This window comes from Quercus robur, chromosome 11, assembly GCF_932294415.1.
Source record: "Quercus robur chromosome 11, dhQueRobu3.1, whole genome shotgun sequence".
Classification (NCBI taxonomy): domain Eukaryota; kingdom Viridiplantae; phylum Streptophyta; class Magnoliopsida; order Fagales; family Fagaceae; genus Quercus; species Quercus robur.
Window position 1 is genome coordinate 30,897,250 of NC_065544.1, and position 12,416 is coordinate 30,909,665.

General features: G+C 34.6%; 1 protein-coding gene across 2 annotated transcripts in view; it reads left to right on the forward strand.

The window, feature by feature from the left end:
• LOC126706703 (serine carboxypeptidase-like 13) overlaps positions 1-12,082 on the forward strand; it is a 78,710-nt gene extending 66,628 nt beyond the window's left edge. For both annotated transcript variants that reach the window (XM_050406239.1, XM_050406240.1), the window contains exons 3-14: positions 7,638-7,714; positions 7,828-7,950; positions 8,157-8,259; positions 8,885-8,922; positions 9,043-9,144; positions 9,598-9,684; positions 9,855-10,022; positions 10,170-10,241; positions 10,320-10,438; positions 11,495-11,608; positions 11,742-11,800; positions 11,889-12,082. In XM_050406239.1, the coding sequence (XP_050262196.1) occupies positions 7,638-7,714; positions 7,828-7,950; positions 8,157-8,259; positions 8,885-8,922; positions 9,043-9,144; positions 9,598-9,684; positions 9,855-10,022; positions 10,170-10,241; positions 10,320-10,438; positions 11,495-11,608; positions 11,742-11,800; positions 11,889-11,968 (1,142 nt within the window). In that variant the 3' untranslated portion in view covers positions 11,969-12,082. The remainder of the gene's footprint in view (positions 1-7,637; positions 7,715-7,827; positions 7,951-8,156; positions 8,260-8,884; positions 8,923-9,042; positions 9,145-9,597; positions 9,685-9,854; positions 10,023-10,169; positions 10,242-10,319; positions 10,439-11,494; positions 11,609-11,741; positions 11,801-11,888) is intronic.
• Positions 12,083-12,416: the final 334 nt, after the last annotated feature.

The window sequence follows — 12,416 nt, forward strand, 5'->3', positions numbered from 1 at the left end:
TGAGAGGAAGAAAGTATACTCTCATACCACCTAATGAATTCTAGTGTGTGAGAGTGTATATAAAAGGATGTGCATAATAAATACCTCCATTTTTAAAACAAATAAAATAATAAAGAAAGCATTCAAAAATAAAAGTTTAATAATACTTAAATCTTAAATTTATGGTCCAATAATAAATTATTATAATATGCTAGTCCAGGAATTTTATAAAATAAAATGCGTACACCTATTATAGGCGAAACATAAAATAGAGTCATATCACTTGTAAAAGTAATTAAATATATACGTGGAATTTTAAGAGTAAAATATAAAGTGTTAGCTAAAAAATTACAAATAAAATCTATAATGAACTTTATAAGTAGATCAAACATTAAAAAATGTTTATATATGAGAATTGAACGTTAAGTTGATGAAAATACTAGATTATCTATAGAACTTTAGCATATAATATATATTGAAAATGGGGCAATATGAAATAAAATTTCAATTTTTATAGTAGAGATTTAGCAAACAAGTTCAGGGCGGGTGTTGGGTCTAGGTTTGTTTTCATTAGGTCAGATCATATCATGCAGGCAAAAACCGATTTAAATTAAAATAAATCTCTAATACTAAGCAAATTTGTTATTTTAAAGGACAGATACTAGTCTAATTTTTCCAAATCTAACAAGCCACCAAAGAAACTTGCAAGAAAGAAAAATAAATAAATGCATAAGCTTCAGAAATTTTTTATTTTTATTTTTTGATACAAGACAGAAATTCTACTCTAACCTAATTTAAATGTATATGCGTGTGAAACTCCCTCATGGAAACTTGAACTCCGGCCTTTCCCCCCCCCCTCACACTCTACAAACACTTATACTTATGGAATGACCATCGTGCCAAGGGTGCACGATAGTAAACTTCAGAAAGTTAATCATTCGTTGATAATCTGTTAAATTATCTATGCAAGTCATATGTAGAGATTAAAAGTATCAATAAGTTTTAAAACATAACTTCCTTCAAAACTTTATTGACAAGATTTGTTGTAATTGATGCATGGTAAAAGGGGTGTCATTGATAGAACATATCATTTAGTTGTGAAAAATTTAGGGAAACAATATTACTCAAAAATTATATATAAGGACAAAGTTTAGCTAAAAAATTAGTTATAACTTTAGGCTACAACTTTACTCAATATCTTTTTATGGAGGTGAATTTTCATAAATCCACCATTGGATTACATCTTCTTTTGATTTCCTCCATGCTTGCAAAATTTCTAGAAAATCAAATATCAATAGTTATATCGTCAATAAATGGTTTAAATTGCAAGTTTTTACAGTTTAAAATTATGCATAAAATATAAGCTTATAGATTATATAGTAAATAATATCTTATTTACACAAAATTTGATATATGTATCAAGAGCGTAAAAAATATGCAATTTGATAGAATCCCAAATTCTTATAGGTAAAAGTAGTTCTTTCGAGGGAACTAGGTCTCCTTAGAGAAAGAAAGAGAGAAAGAGAGAGATAGATTGAGTTAAGAGATAGAGAAGAAGAGCATATTTGCATTCACCATTTTTCATGTCCTTTTACAATTGAGTACTGCCCTCTTATAGGAAGTACTGTACAAATTCTGTTACAAGTAACTAACTAACTAACTATCTTCTCATCCTCAAGTACCCAATTAGCAACTGAACTAACTACCAAACTAACTACCATAGCTATACATGTACACAATTGCTGTACTTATCAGTCACAACTCTTTTCAATTCCTACCCTCTTAAAATAAAAAATAAAAAACCTTGTCCTCAAGGTTACTATACCCCCCCCCCCCCACTTTCAAAGCACCTTGCCCACAATGTGGGGAAACTGATGTTGCAACTTGTAAAGGGACTCCCAAGTGGCATTTTCCACAGATTAGCCTTGCCATTGCACCAATACCTCAGTAATGCACCTCTTTTGAAGTTGCTTAGATCTATGCTGTAGAATTGTAATTGGTTTTGGATGAAGGAGACTAGCAAAATCAACAGGGGGAAGTGTAGGTAAAGGCAAAACATTATCGCCTAGCTTCTACCTTAAGGAAGAAATATGAAACACAGGGTGGAGAGAGCTTAGTAAAGCCTTTGACTCATAAAGAATACTGCCTATAAGGTTGGAGTTTGAGGTAAGCCAATCACCAACTGCTAAAGACGTATCAGATCTGTGTTGATTAGCCTGCACTTTCATTTTGGCCTAAGCTAAGACCAAATTCTACTTCAACAATGTAATGAGATCTAGTCTAGCATGCAATAATTGATCCACTGTAGCTACCTAAGTTGTTCTTGGAATGTAGTCCAAAAGTTTAGGAGGGTGATATCCATACAAAGCTACGAAAGGAGTCATCTTAGTTGAGGTGTGGTAATTAGTTTTAAACCAAAACTCAGATAAATGTAGCCAAGTAGCATAGGTATAGGGTCTATCGTGAACAAAAGCTCATAAATAATGCTCCAAACTTCAATTGACCACCTCAGTATGCCCATCAGTTTAAGGATGATAGGCTAAGGACATGGCCAGGTTAGTACCTTGAACTTTAAAAAACTCCTATAAAAAATTAGCAGTGAATACAGCACCCCTGTCGCTAACAATGGATTTAGGCATTCCATGTAGTTTAAATACACCCTGCATGAAGGCAACAGCTACTTTAGCAGCAGTGAAAGGATGAGATAAAGGCAAGAAATGAACATATTTGGTAAGCCTATAACAACCACAAAATGACCTCAAACCCTTGAGACTTAGGCAAACCCTCTATAAAATCCATAATAACGTCCAGCCAAGGCTTCTAACGAATAGGCAAAGGCTGCAACAATCCAGCAAGCCTGCTTGTATCCATCTTAATCCTCTGGCAAACTTCACATCACTTGATATGGTTCTTAACATCAATCTTCATACCCTTCCAAAAGAAATCCTGCTTAACTCGATGGAGAGTTTTCAAATACCCAGAATGACCTCCAATGGGGCTATTATGAACATGTTGTAGGACTAATGGCTTCAAAAGAAGAAGCATTGAGGAAAATCTTGTCCTTATACAAAAGAAGCCCATTTTGCAAGGAAAAACCAATAGGAGATGTACTGGAATCTTCCCGTCTAGATAAAAGGGTTTGATACTCACTCCTAACCTCCTTATAACTATCCTTAAGAATATCTAACCATGTAGGGAAAAGAGATAAGGAAAAGGGAAGCACCTTGATTAATGCTATCTAAACCACAGTCCCTTTGAGAAAGGGCATCATGAGCTTTATTCTCCTTCCCTTTATTGTACTCCACAACAAAGGCATATCACAACAATTTGGTGACCCATTTCTACTGAGCAGGAGTACCCACTCTTTGCTCAAGAAGAAACAAGAGACTCTGCTGATCTGTTCGAATCAAGAAAGGTCTCCCAACCAAATATGGCCTCCAACATTTTACAAGTTCCTTCTCATAAGTAGACAAGTGTAAACACCTTCCATTAAGAGCTTCATTATGAAAAGGTAGTGGCTTATTCTCTTGCATCAGAACAACACCTAAGCCAAACCAAGAGGCATCACATTCCACCACAAATGGTTTGGAAAAATCAGGAAAAGCAAGGACTAGAGGACTAGAGATAGCTTGTTTAAGAGCATCAAAAGCCTCCTTAGCCCGATGAGACCAATGGAAGGAATCCTTCTTGAGAAAGGCAATCAATGGGGCTGCAATTAGACCATAATCCATAATGAAGTTTCTATAATAGCCAGTTAACCCCAAGAAGCCCCTCAAAGCCTTGATTGAAGTAGGAATAGGCCATTGTTGCGTTGCTTCAGTTTTTTTAGGATCTATCCTAACACCATGGCCAAAAATCAAATGGCCCAAATACTCCACCTCTTGACACCCCAAAACACACTTGCTTTGATTAGGAAACAACTTGTTCTCAAGCAACATAGTCAATACAGTTCTTAGATGAGAAACATGGGCATCAAAAGTATGACTAGACACCAAAATATCATCAAAGAATACCAAGACAAACTTCCTTAGAAAGGGCTTAAAAATATGGTTCATCAATGATTGAAAAGTGGAAGGAGCATTAGTCATACCAAAGGACACAACAAGAAACTCATAATGCCATTCATGAGTCCTAAATGCAGTCTATGGAATATCAAAATCTTTCATTTCAATCTAATGGTACCCTGATCTAAGATCCAACTTAAGAAAAATAGTGGCACCAGACAACTCATCCAAGAGCTCATCCACCACTAGAATGGGGTATTTGTCTTTAACTGTAGCCTTATTTAAAGACTTATAGTCAATACACATCCTCCAGCTACCATTTACCTTCCTAACTAATAACACATGTGATTAGAAAGGACTTTGACTAGGTCTAATAGATCCAACTTTTAATAATTCATAACTATCTTTTCTATTTCAGATTTTTGATAGTAAGGATACTTGTATGGCCTTTCGCAGATTAGAAGAGCACCCTCCTTTAAAAAAAATTTGGTGTTCATAATTTTTGAGAGGAGGTAAGCCAATGGGAACTTCAAAGGCTTGCTGTACTCCAAGAATAGTTGATACAAAACAGAATGCTGTTGCACTAGTTGCTTGATAGAGCTGCTACAAGTAATTTGTAATAGCAAGCCTTTATTCACAACAGGCTTAAAGAACTCTGAAGCTTCTTGAAAAACAGATTGGAAGGTTGAAGGCCTCTTAACAACACAACTTGTCCTTCAAACCAGAATTACATAGTAAGTAACTTGAAATCCCATTGGATTAGCCCTAAAGAGTATAACCACTAGGTTCCCAGTACTACAACACAATCACCAAGAGGTAATACATTCAAGTCCACCTTGAGTCTTAATGAAAACTCCATAACTAACACCTCTAGTCTTGAGCACTGCTCCATTAGCAACCTTAACTTCAAAGGTATCCTCTATAAATAAGGGAAGAGCCAAAGCTAACCAAGTAGACACAACCAGAAAATTATGTGTACTACCACTATCAATCAAGATTCCATATCTTTATGTTTAATATGACCCAATACTCTCATAGTACCAAGGGAGGGGCTGCCTAATAAGGCATAAAATGTGATTTCAGCAAAATTGTTCTTTACAACTGCTGTACCTTCCACAGTGTCTACATGCACCTCCAACTAATCTTCACCCTCTACTGACATATTAGTCACCTAAAACTTTGAATCATACCCAACTAATCCTTCCATAAGAAAGATCCTAGAGGTCTTGCATTGATGCCTAGCATAATACTTTTTCTTCACAATGGAAGCAGAGGCCTTTCTTCCTTCTTTCCTCAATTTAAGAAGCAAGAAGCTTTTGGACTAGAAACTTAGCAATCTTTGGACCAATCTTGTCATTATTGAATGCAGGTGGGGGGCCAAGAATAGAGGGTTTTGGAGTATCAATCCATGGTTTATTAATTTTCTTACTAGTGAGAAGATATTCTTCTTGAATCTTGGCAAGGCCAAAGGCAAAACAAAGATTCGGTGGATTAAGCATTCTAACAGGTATACGAATTTCATCCTTCAACCCACTCAGAAAACAACTAAGTTTATGCCTTTTAGATAACTCCTTAATCCTATTTAATAGAGCTTCAAATTGAGTTTTATAAGTGAATACATAACCAACTTGCCTTAGTTTTGTCAAAGTCTCCATGGGATCATCATATGCTAAAGCTCCAAACTTGATATGCAAAGCTCATACAAAAGCGTCCTAGCTTGTAAATTGACCTACTTCCTCAGCATCTTGAAACCAAAACAGGGCTTTATCCTCCATGTGATATGTAGCCAAAAGAATTTTTTGATTGGTGGGGGTATTGTACAAATGAAAAAATTGATTGGCTTTATAGACCCACCCTGAGGGATTGTCACCTCCAAACCTTGGAAATTCTAGCTTCATAGCTTTTGGGATGGCTAACATTGAATCTAATTGAACTCCTCCAATAGGGGAAAAAGGTCTTGTTGTTTAAAAATTTATCAGTTGCCATTGATTCGCAACATCCGTCAAACCTTGCACAGTCTTTGTTAATGTTTGTAGCACCGAAGTCACAGCATCCAGCTTTTGATGGATTTCTCATATTTTCTATTTGTGTTGATCTATTGCCGAAGAAAGAATGTTTATCTTGTCATTGAGAGAGGAAAAGGATCGAGTTTCTGTCATGGTGATAGAATTTAGCTCTAATACCAATTCGATAGAATCCCAAATTCTTATAGGTAAAAGTAGTTCTTTCGAGGGAACTAGACCTCCTTAGAGAAAGAGGGAGAGAGAAAGAGAGAGATAGACTAAGTTAAGAGATAGAGAAGAAGAGTATATTTGCATTCACCATTTTTCATGTCCTTTCACAATTGAGTACTGCCTTCTTATAGGAAGTACTATACAAATTTTGTTACAGGTAACTAACTAACTACCTTCTCATCCCCAAGTACCCAGTCAACAACTGAACTAACTACCAAAGTAATTGCCACAGCTATACATTTACACAATTGTTGTACTTATCAACCACAACTCCTATCACAATTCAATGGTTAAATTTTCAAAATATGTAGTAATGTTTATTTTATAGATTAAGGTTGAAGCCTTATATTACAACCAATTTTATAGCTAAACTTTGTCCTATATATAAATTACAGTTGAATGGACATGAAGCATCCATTAAACTTTTATTTTTTTTTTGGTTGCTAAACAAGGCATTAGCTTTGTTATCTTCCTTACAAAGCAGACTAGTAGTTGGGGATGTTGTTTACTAAACTCTAGACAAATCATTTACTATGGATAAATCTATCTAAACCCATTTTCCCACTCAAATAGGTATTGACCCAATTAAACCCAATTAACGTAAATATTAATCGGGTTTGAACTAGTTACCCAATTAGACCAAGTATCATTTATTTTATCCAAATCACCCAACTCTAAAATTCTTGTATGAACCTCAAATATGGTTAGAAGACGTCCACTGTGATGTAACCAATTTTGTATTACTTGACAGAAGTTTAGTATCCACGTAATAAAAATGCCGTACGGTTTCTCAAAAAAAAAAAAAAAAAAAAAAACTCCAAAATTCCCAAAACCATTAAAAAGACCAAAATACCCATAGAACATTTTTATTATTTTTTGTCATTTGTTTATTTTTATTTTTTTGTTTTTATTTTTATTTTTTTTATACAAAATAGAATTTCTATTTTAACCTAATCTAAGTGTATATATATATGTGTGAAACTCCCTTCTGAAAACTTAAACCCCGGTCCTTGCCTCCCACACCCCATAAGCATTTATACTTGTGGAGTGACTACCGCACCGAGGGTGCACGGTGGTGTCATTTGTTTAGTTAATTATTATGGAATTTGGACCCAAATCCTCATTCTTTTTACGCTCTTAATATAATCAGCAAAACACGATACAAAAGGAAGGCAAAAGCTACAAAAATAAATACAGACTGAATAATTGTCAAAAATCTGTTCCCCAAGACTGTTTGTATATACAGACTTCTGTTAAAGAGAACTGTACTAAAAAATTAGAGAATTACAGAACTAGTGGACATAGGTTTTCATGGCTGATCCACTTTAAATTTGTTGTGTTGCTCTCTCTTTTTCCTTTTTGTTTTTATTTATTTATTTTGTTTTTATGAGTAAATGCCTTATTTGATACTGTCTTTTAGGTCCATTTACATTTGACTACGCAAATTCCAAAACTTACTCACCCAAATTGAAGTTGAACCCATACTCATGGACAAAGGTACAAAACTTAAGCCGCCCCCATTATTTGGTTTCCATGAAAACTACGTGGTCAATTTGATGGTTGGTTAGGTGTTTATGTACGCTAAAAGAAGTGGCCTTCATTTTTATCAGGTTGCTAATATAATATTTGTGGATACACCGGTTGGCTCTGGATTCTCTTATGCAAAAACTTCGGAAGGATACTATATTAGTGATACATTGGCCGCAGCAGAACTCTATGAATTTCTAAGGAAGGTGATCAAAAATTATATAATAACATGACATAATTTGGGATTTGGGATTTATATATAAGGTGATACAAATATAAAAAGCCTAATCCACATTCAATCGGGACAAAGGGTGATTGAGTAACTAGGAATTGTTACAGCCAGAAATTTTTTGCTAAAGTGCCCAGTGCAGGCTAAATGGCAATTCATTTTAATTTTTGAGTTGTGATGCAGTGGCTTAAGGTTCACCCCAAGTTCCTCACAAATACATTGTACGTCATGGGAGATTCTTACTCAGGCATAATCATCCCTATCCTTGTTCAAGAAATATCTGATGGTAACTTTTACATATATAAAACCTTATTTCTTAATTCATACTAATAGTCCATTCTGGGACACGAGTAATTTTTAAATACTCCTAGAGCATGGAGGGGTCCATTCATTAATTCATTGTAGGTTTCACCATAAATGTGAGAGGAGGAAGTACCATTTCTCTGTACTCTGAGAGTACCTATGAATTTTCCCTAGGACCCTTGGGCAGCAATCGTATTAGATGGTAGGTAAGGCTGAAAAAGAATGGCAAAAAGGTCTCTGAAATAGATTCCGACATTCCTCTTGCTCATTTGTTTGAAACTGAATCTCGGCGAACGTGAGCAAGGGTGAGGTTGGAAAAACAAGGCCAAGGATTTTGTGTCATAAGCAAACTTGAAAGACATCTTGTAAACCAAGAGGTCCCAAGTTCCATCCACTACACTATGGCTTCATGAGTTTTTCAAGATCTCTCATGAACAGGAAGTGGAGTAGATTAACCAACAATTGGGACACCATTTCTTTGCCAAAAAAAAAAAAAAAAAAAATTCTTCATTTTTGTACAAAACATGACAAAGAAAAAGAGAGAAAAATCATATAATGACGGGTTAATTTCAGTCAACCTGATAATCTCAACTTTCATTTTATTGCAGGTAATGAAGCTGGTAGGGAGCCGCGAATGAATCTCAAGGTATATGTTCAAGCATTAAAATTTGAATAGATTAGTTGGCTCTTGCTCATCAACGCCATTTAGTTTTGGACTTTTTAGCTCGTATAGAAATCAATTTGATTTGCTTTAAATTGGGTTCAGGGATATGTGATCGGAAACCCAGTGACAAATACGAATGTTGATTTGAATGAAAGAATTCCATTTGCTCACCTAAAGGCACTTATATCAGATGAACTATATGAGGTGAATCTCCCTTTGGTAATATTCAGTAGCTAGAGGTTAAGGCTTTTAATTAGAGTCTACTGGCAGTTTTGTTTTTGTTTTTGTTCGATAAGAAGTTAATCACAACAAAAATAGAAAGATCTAACAATTATATCTTCAAGGTCTTGAAAACTCATGTACAAATTATCTAACCTTCAGTATTTTTACCCAAATGTGCCCAAATAATGTGATTCATGAATGTCCTCTAACATTTCAATTTTTCTTAATTACTTTGAGACACAGGTTAGAGATTTTGGCTTGGATTGCACGCCATGGATATTCTTTTGCAGTTTACAATAATGTGGCAAACGATTTAATTCTAGTTTTCAGGGTCCATGATTCCCTTGTTGAGGATAATTTTTCGGTTTTTCCTTACATGTTCAATCATCTCTTCCAAAATATCTAACTTAATAAATGTGATGCTTTATTTTTCAGTCAACTAAAAAGGATTGCAAGGGCGAGTATATGATTGTAGACCCAAGCAATGCAGCATGTGTGGATGATCTTAAAGTCTACACTGAGGTGAGTGAAAAAACCACTTGAGGTTCTTATTAGACATATCATTTTCTTTCTAAAGCTGATTTTGTTTCCTTCCCAACATAGAGGAGAGTATTCAAAGCAGTAAAACAATTTATATTTGAACTTTTATGTATCACAGCACATGTACATTGATTTAACTCTTGGATTTCCAGTGTATTGAGAAAATCGTTACTCAACATATATTGGAGCCTACATGTCAACTTTTATACCCAAAGCCTAGGCCTAGGGTATCAAAGTGGGATCCAGATACTCCTATTGAAGATTCCGCATACCTCCTGCAATCGATTACTCATCTTCCTGAACCTAGAAGATGGTGCCGGGTAAAAAATGTCCCTCTCTCTTTCACACACAATGTCATTAGCCAAGCTGGTCCAAGCCCTTGTGCTCATATAATTGTTTGACTAGGTTATGCTGCAGTCTATTAAAGTTTAACTAACTAGATACTAACAAGGTTACTCCTTTTGTAGGAATATAATTATCTGTACTCGTACATTTGGGCAAATGATAAAACGGTTCAAAAGGCTCTTCACGTTCGGGAGGTATGTTGATCCTTAGAATTTTAACGTTGATATCTCGAATTCATTAGTTTTATTAATTGATTTCAAAATGGCAATCAGGGAAGCATCAACGAGTGGGTGAGATGCAATGAGAGTTTAGTCTACACATATGACGTCACAAGTAGTCTGAATTATCACCGAAACCTTATCAAGAAAGGCTATGAGGTTCTCATTTACAGGTAATATAACAAACTTGTTACGGTGCTGCAGTCCCTAGACTTAGCCTTTAGTCACATATCCAAGTAATGGTCGCATTCTCTTTCATTTTCATATTTTCTAAACTCTTCTAAGATTCTGAACTTTAACAGCCTCTACCTTTAGGTTGCCTTGATTCTAGTAGGAGAATGTCTTATGCTCACTTGCACATGTTCCCATGATTCTTGAGAAAATAGCGTTTGAAACTCCTCGATGGAATTTTCAAGGAGTTAGCTCTACCATTCTTTTCCCTTTTTTCCTTCAATTTCTTTTGTTGTGCTTCAATCAAGTTTGCATATGTTTATAGTTCGGTGTAGCCATTTCATTAACTCCCACAAATCAAAAGATATGGTCTCCAAGTTTACATACCAAAATTATAATTTTCTCCACCAAAATTGAGAGCATAGACTTGTTAGATACCAATGCCTGAGCTTCTTGTGCCGAGGAAAGGATTTTCGCCCTCAAATTCCTTTTCTTCAACATTTCATCCTAAGAACTTCTCTGGATTTGGCTCTAATATTATGATAGCTGGCTGTTATTTCAGCCTTATGACTAGTGAAATAACCCCAATCAACTTGAATAGTAAAAAACATAAGTTTACTTTCTGCAGAAAAGACAAGTGAAACAGAGCAGGGAAGAGAAGAAAAATAAAATTTTCTTATATAATTTTTCTATCTATAGTTCCAATATTACATCAACTTTATATACTTTAAAAATTTACAACCATTTTAGGCCATACAGATTGATATGTTCTTCCTTCTCAAAAAAAAAAAAAAAAGATTGATATGTTCTTCAACATACAATTCACTTAATCTAACTAAGGTACTGGATATTACAACCAAATTTTGACATACAATTTAGTGAACAATAACAAGTTACTTCAATTTGTTTTATAGCACGTTACTTTTAACACCTTCACTAGATTCCATTCTCAGCTTTAGGAATTAAAATTTTGATATAATCTATTCAGTTTATTATCTCATGTTTTATCAAACTTCTTTTTGAAGAAATGTTTTCTTATCTTGTTTCGAATAACACAGTGGAGATCATGACATGGTTATTCCATACATATCAACGCATGCATGGATTGAATCGCTAAACCTTACTATTGCCCATGATTGGAGGCCGTGGTTTGTAGATGGTCAAGTTGCAGGGTAATTTTCCACCACTACTTTCATATTTCAGCAACCCTCTTGCCGCCTCCACCTTTTAAAGCTTAAATACAAGTTATATTCAATTCAAAAGCTTATAATTTTCTCACGGGTCACTTTTAATTGTACTGTGCAGATTCACAATGCAGTATACATTTAAAAAGTACTGCTTGACATTTGCAACAGTTAAGGCAAGTATAAGTAACTAGTTATTTGTTCTAAAAAATATATTTTCCAAGTAGTAGCCACAAGCTAACTCTAGGATTTGCTTCTTTGTAGGGAGGTGGGCACACAGCTCCAGAGTACAAGCCCAATGAATGTCTTGCCATGGTTGATAGGTGGTTATCTTACTATCCCCTTTAGAGGATTTATCAATTCATTCAATTGAGTAGGCTTGTTGTACATTAAACATTTCTGAGTAATTTTTGTTGTGTATTCAATTTCTAATAATAAAATTCAACAAAATCAACTTCTCCACCTTTTTCTTTCCATTCTTTGATTCTTGTTCATGAATAATTTAAAATGAGTTCCTAAAAAGTTGTTGCAATATTTTTTTACTAATCTATATAATATCTAGAAATTGATGTGTAACGTTTATTGTTATTACACTTTTGTTGAGTCACATTAGCGCAACATTTCAGTCCATTTAGATTCACTTTCGTACATTTTGAGGCAACAATCTTCTAGATTGAATTCCACGTAATATAATTGATATAAAATAAAATAAAAACGATAAGAACCAATGAATCTAATTAAAATCAACAAGGTTACAAGATGAGCTTAACAAAAACACCATTCAATCATATAGAAA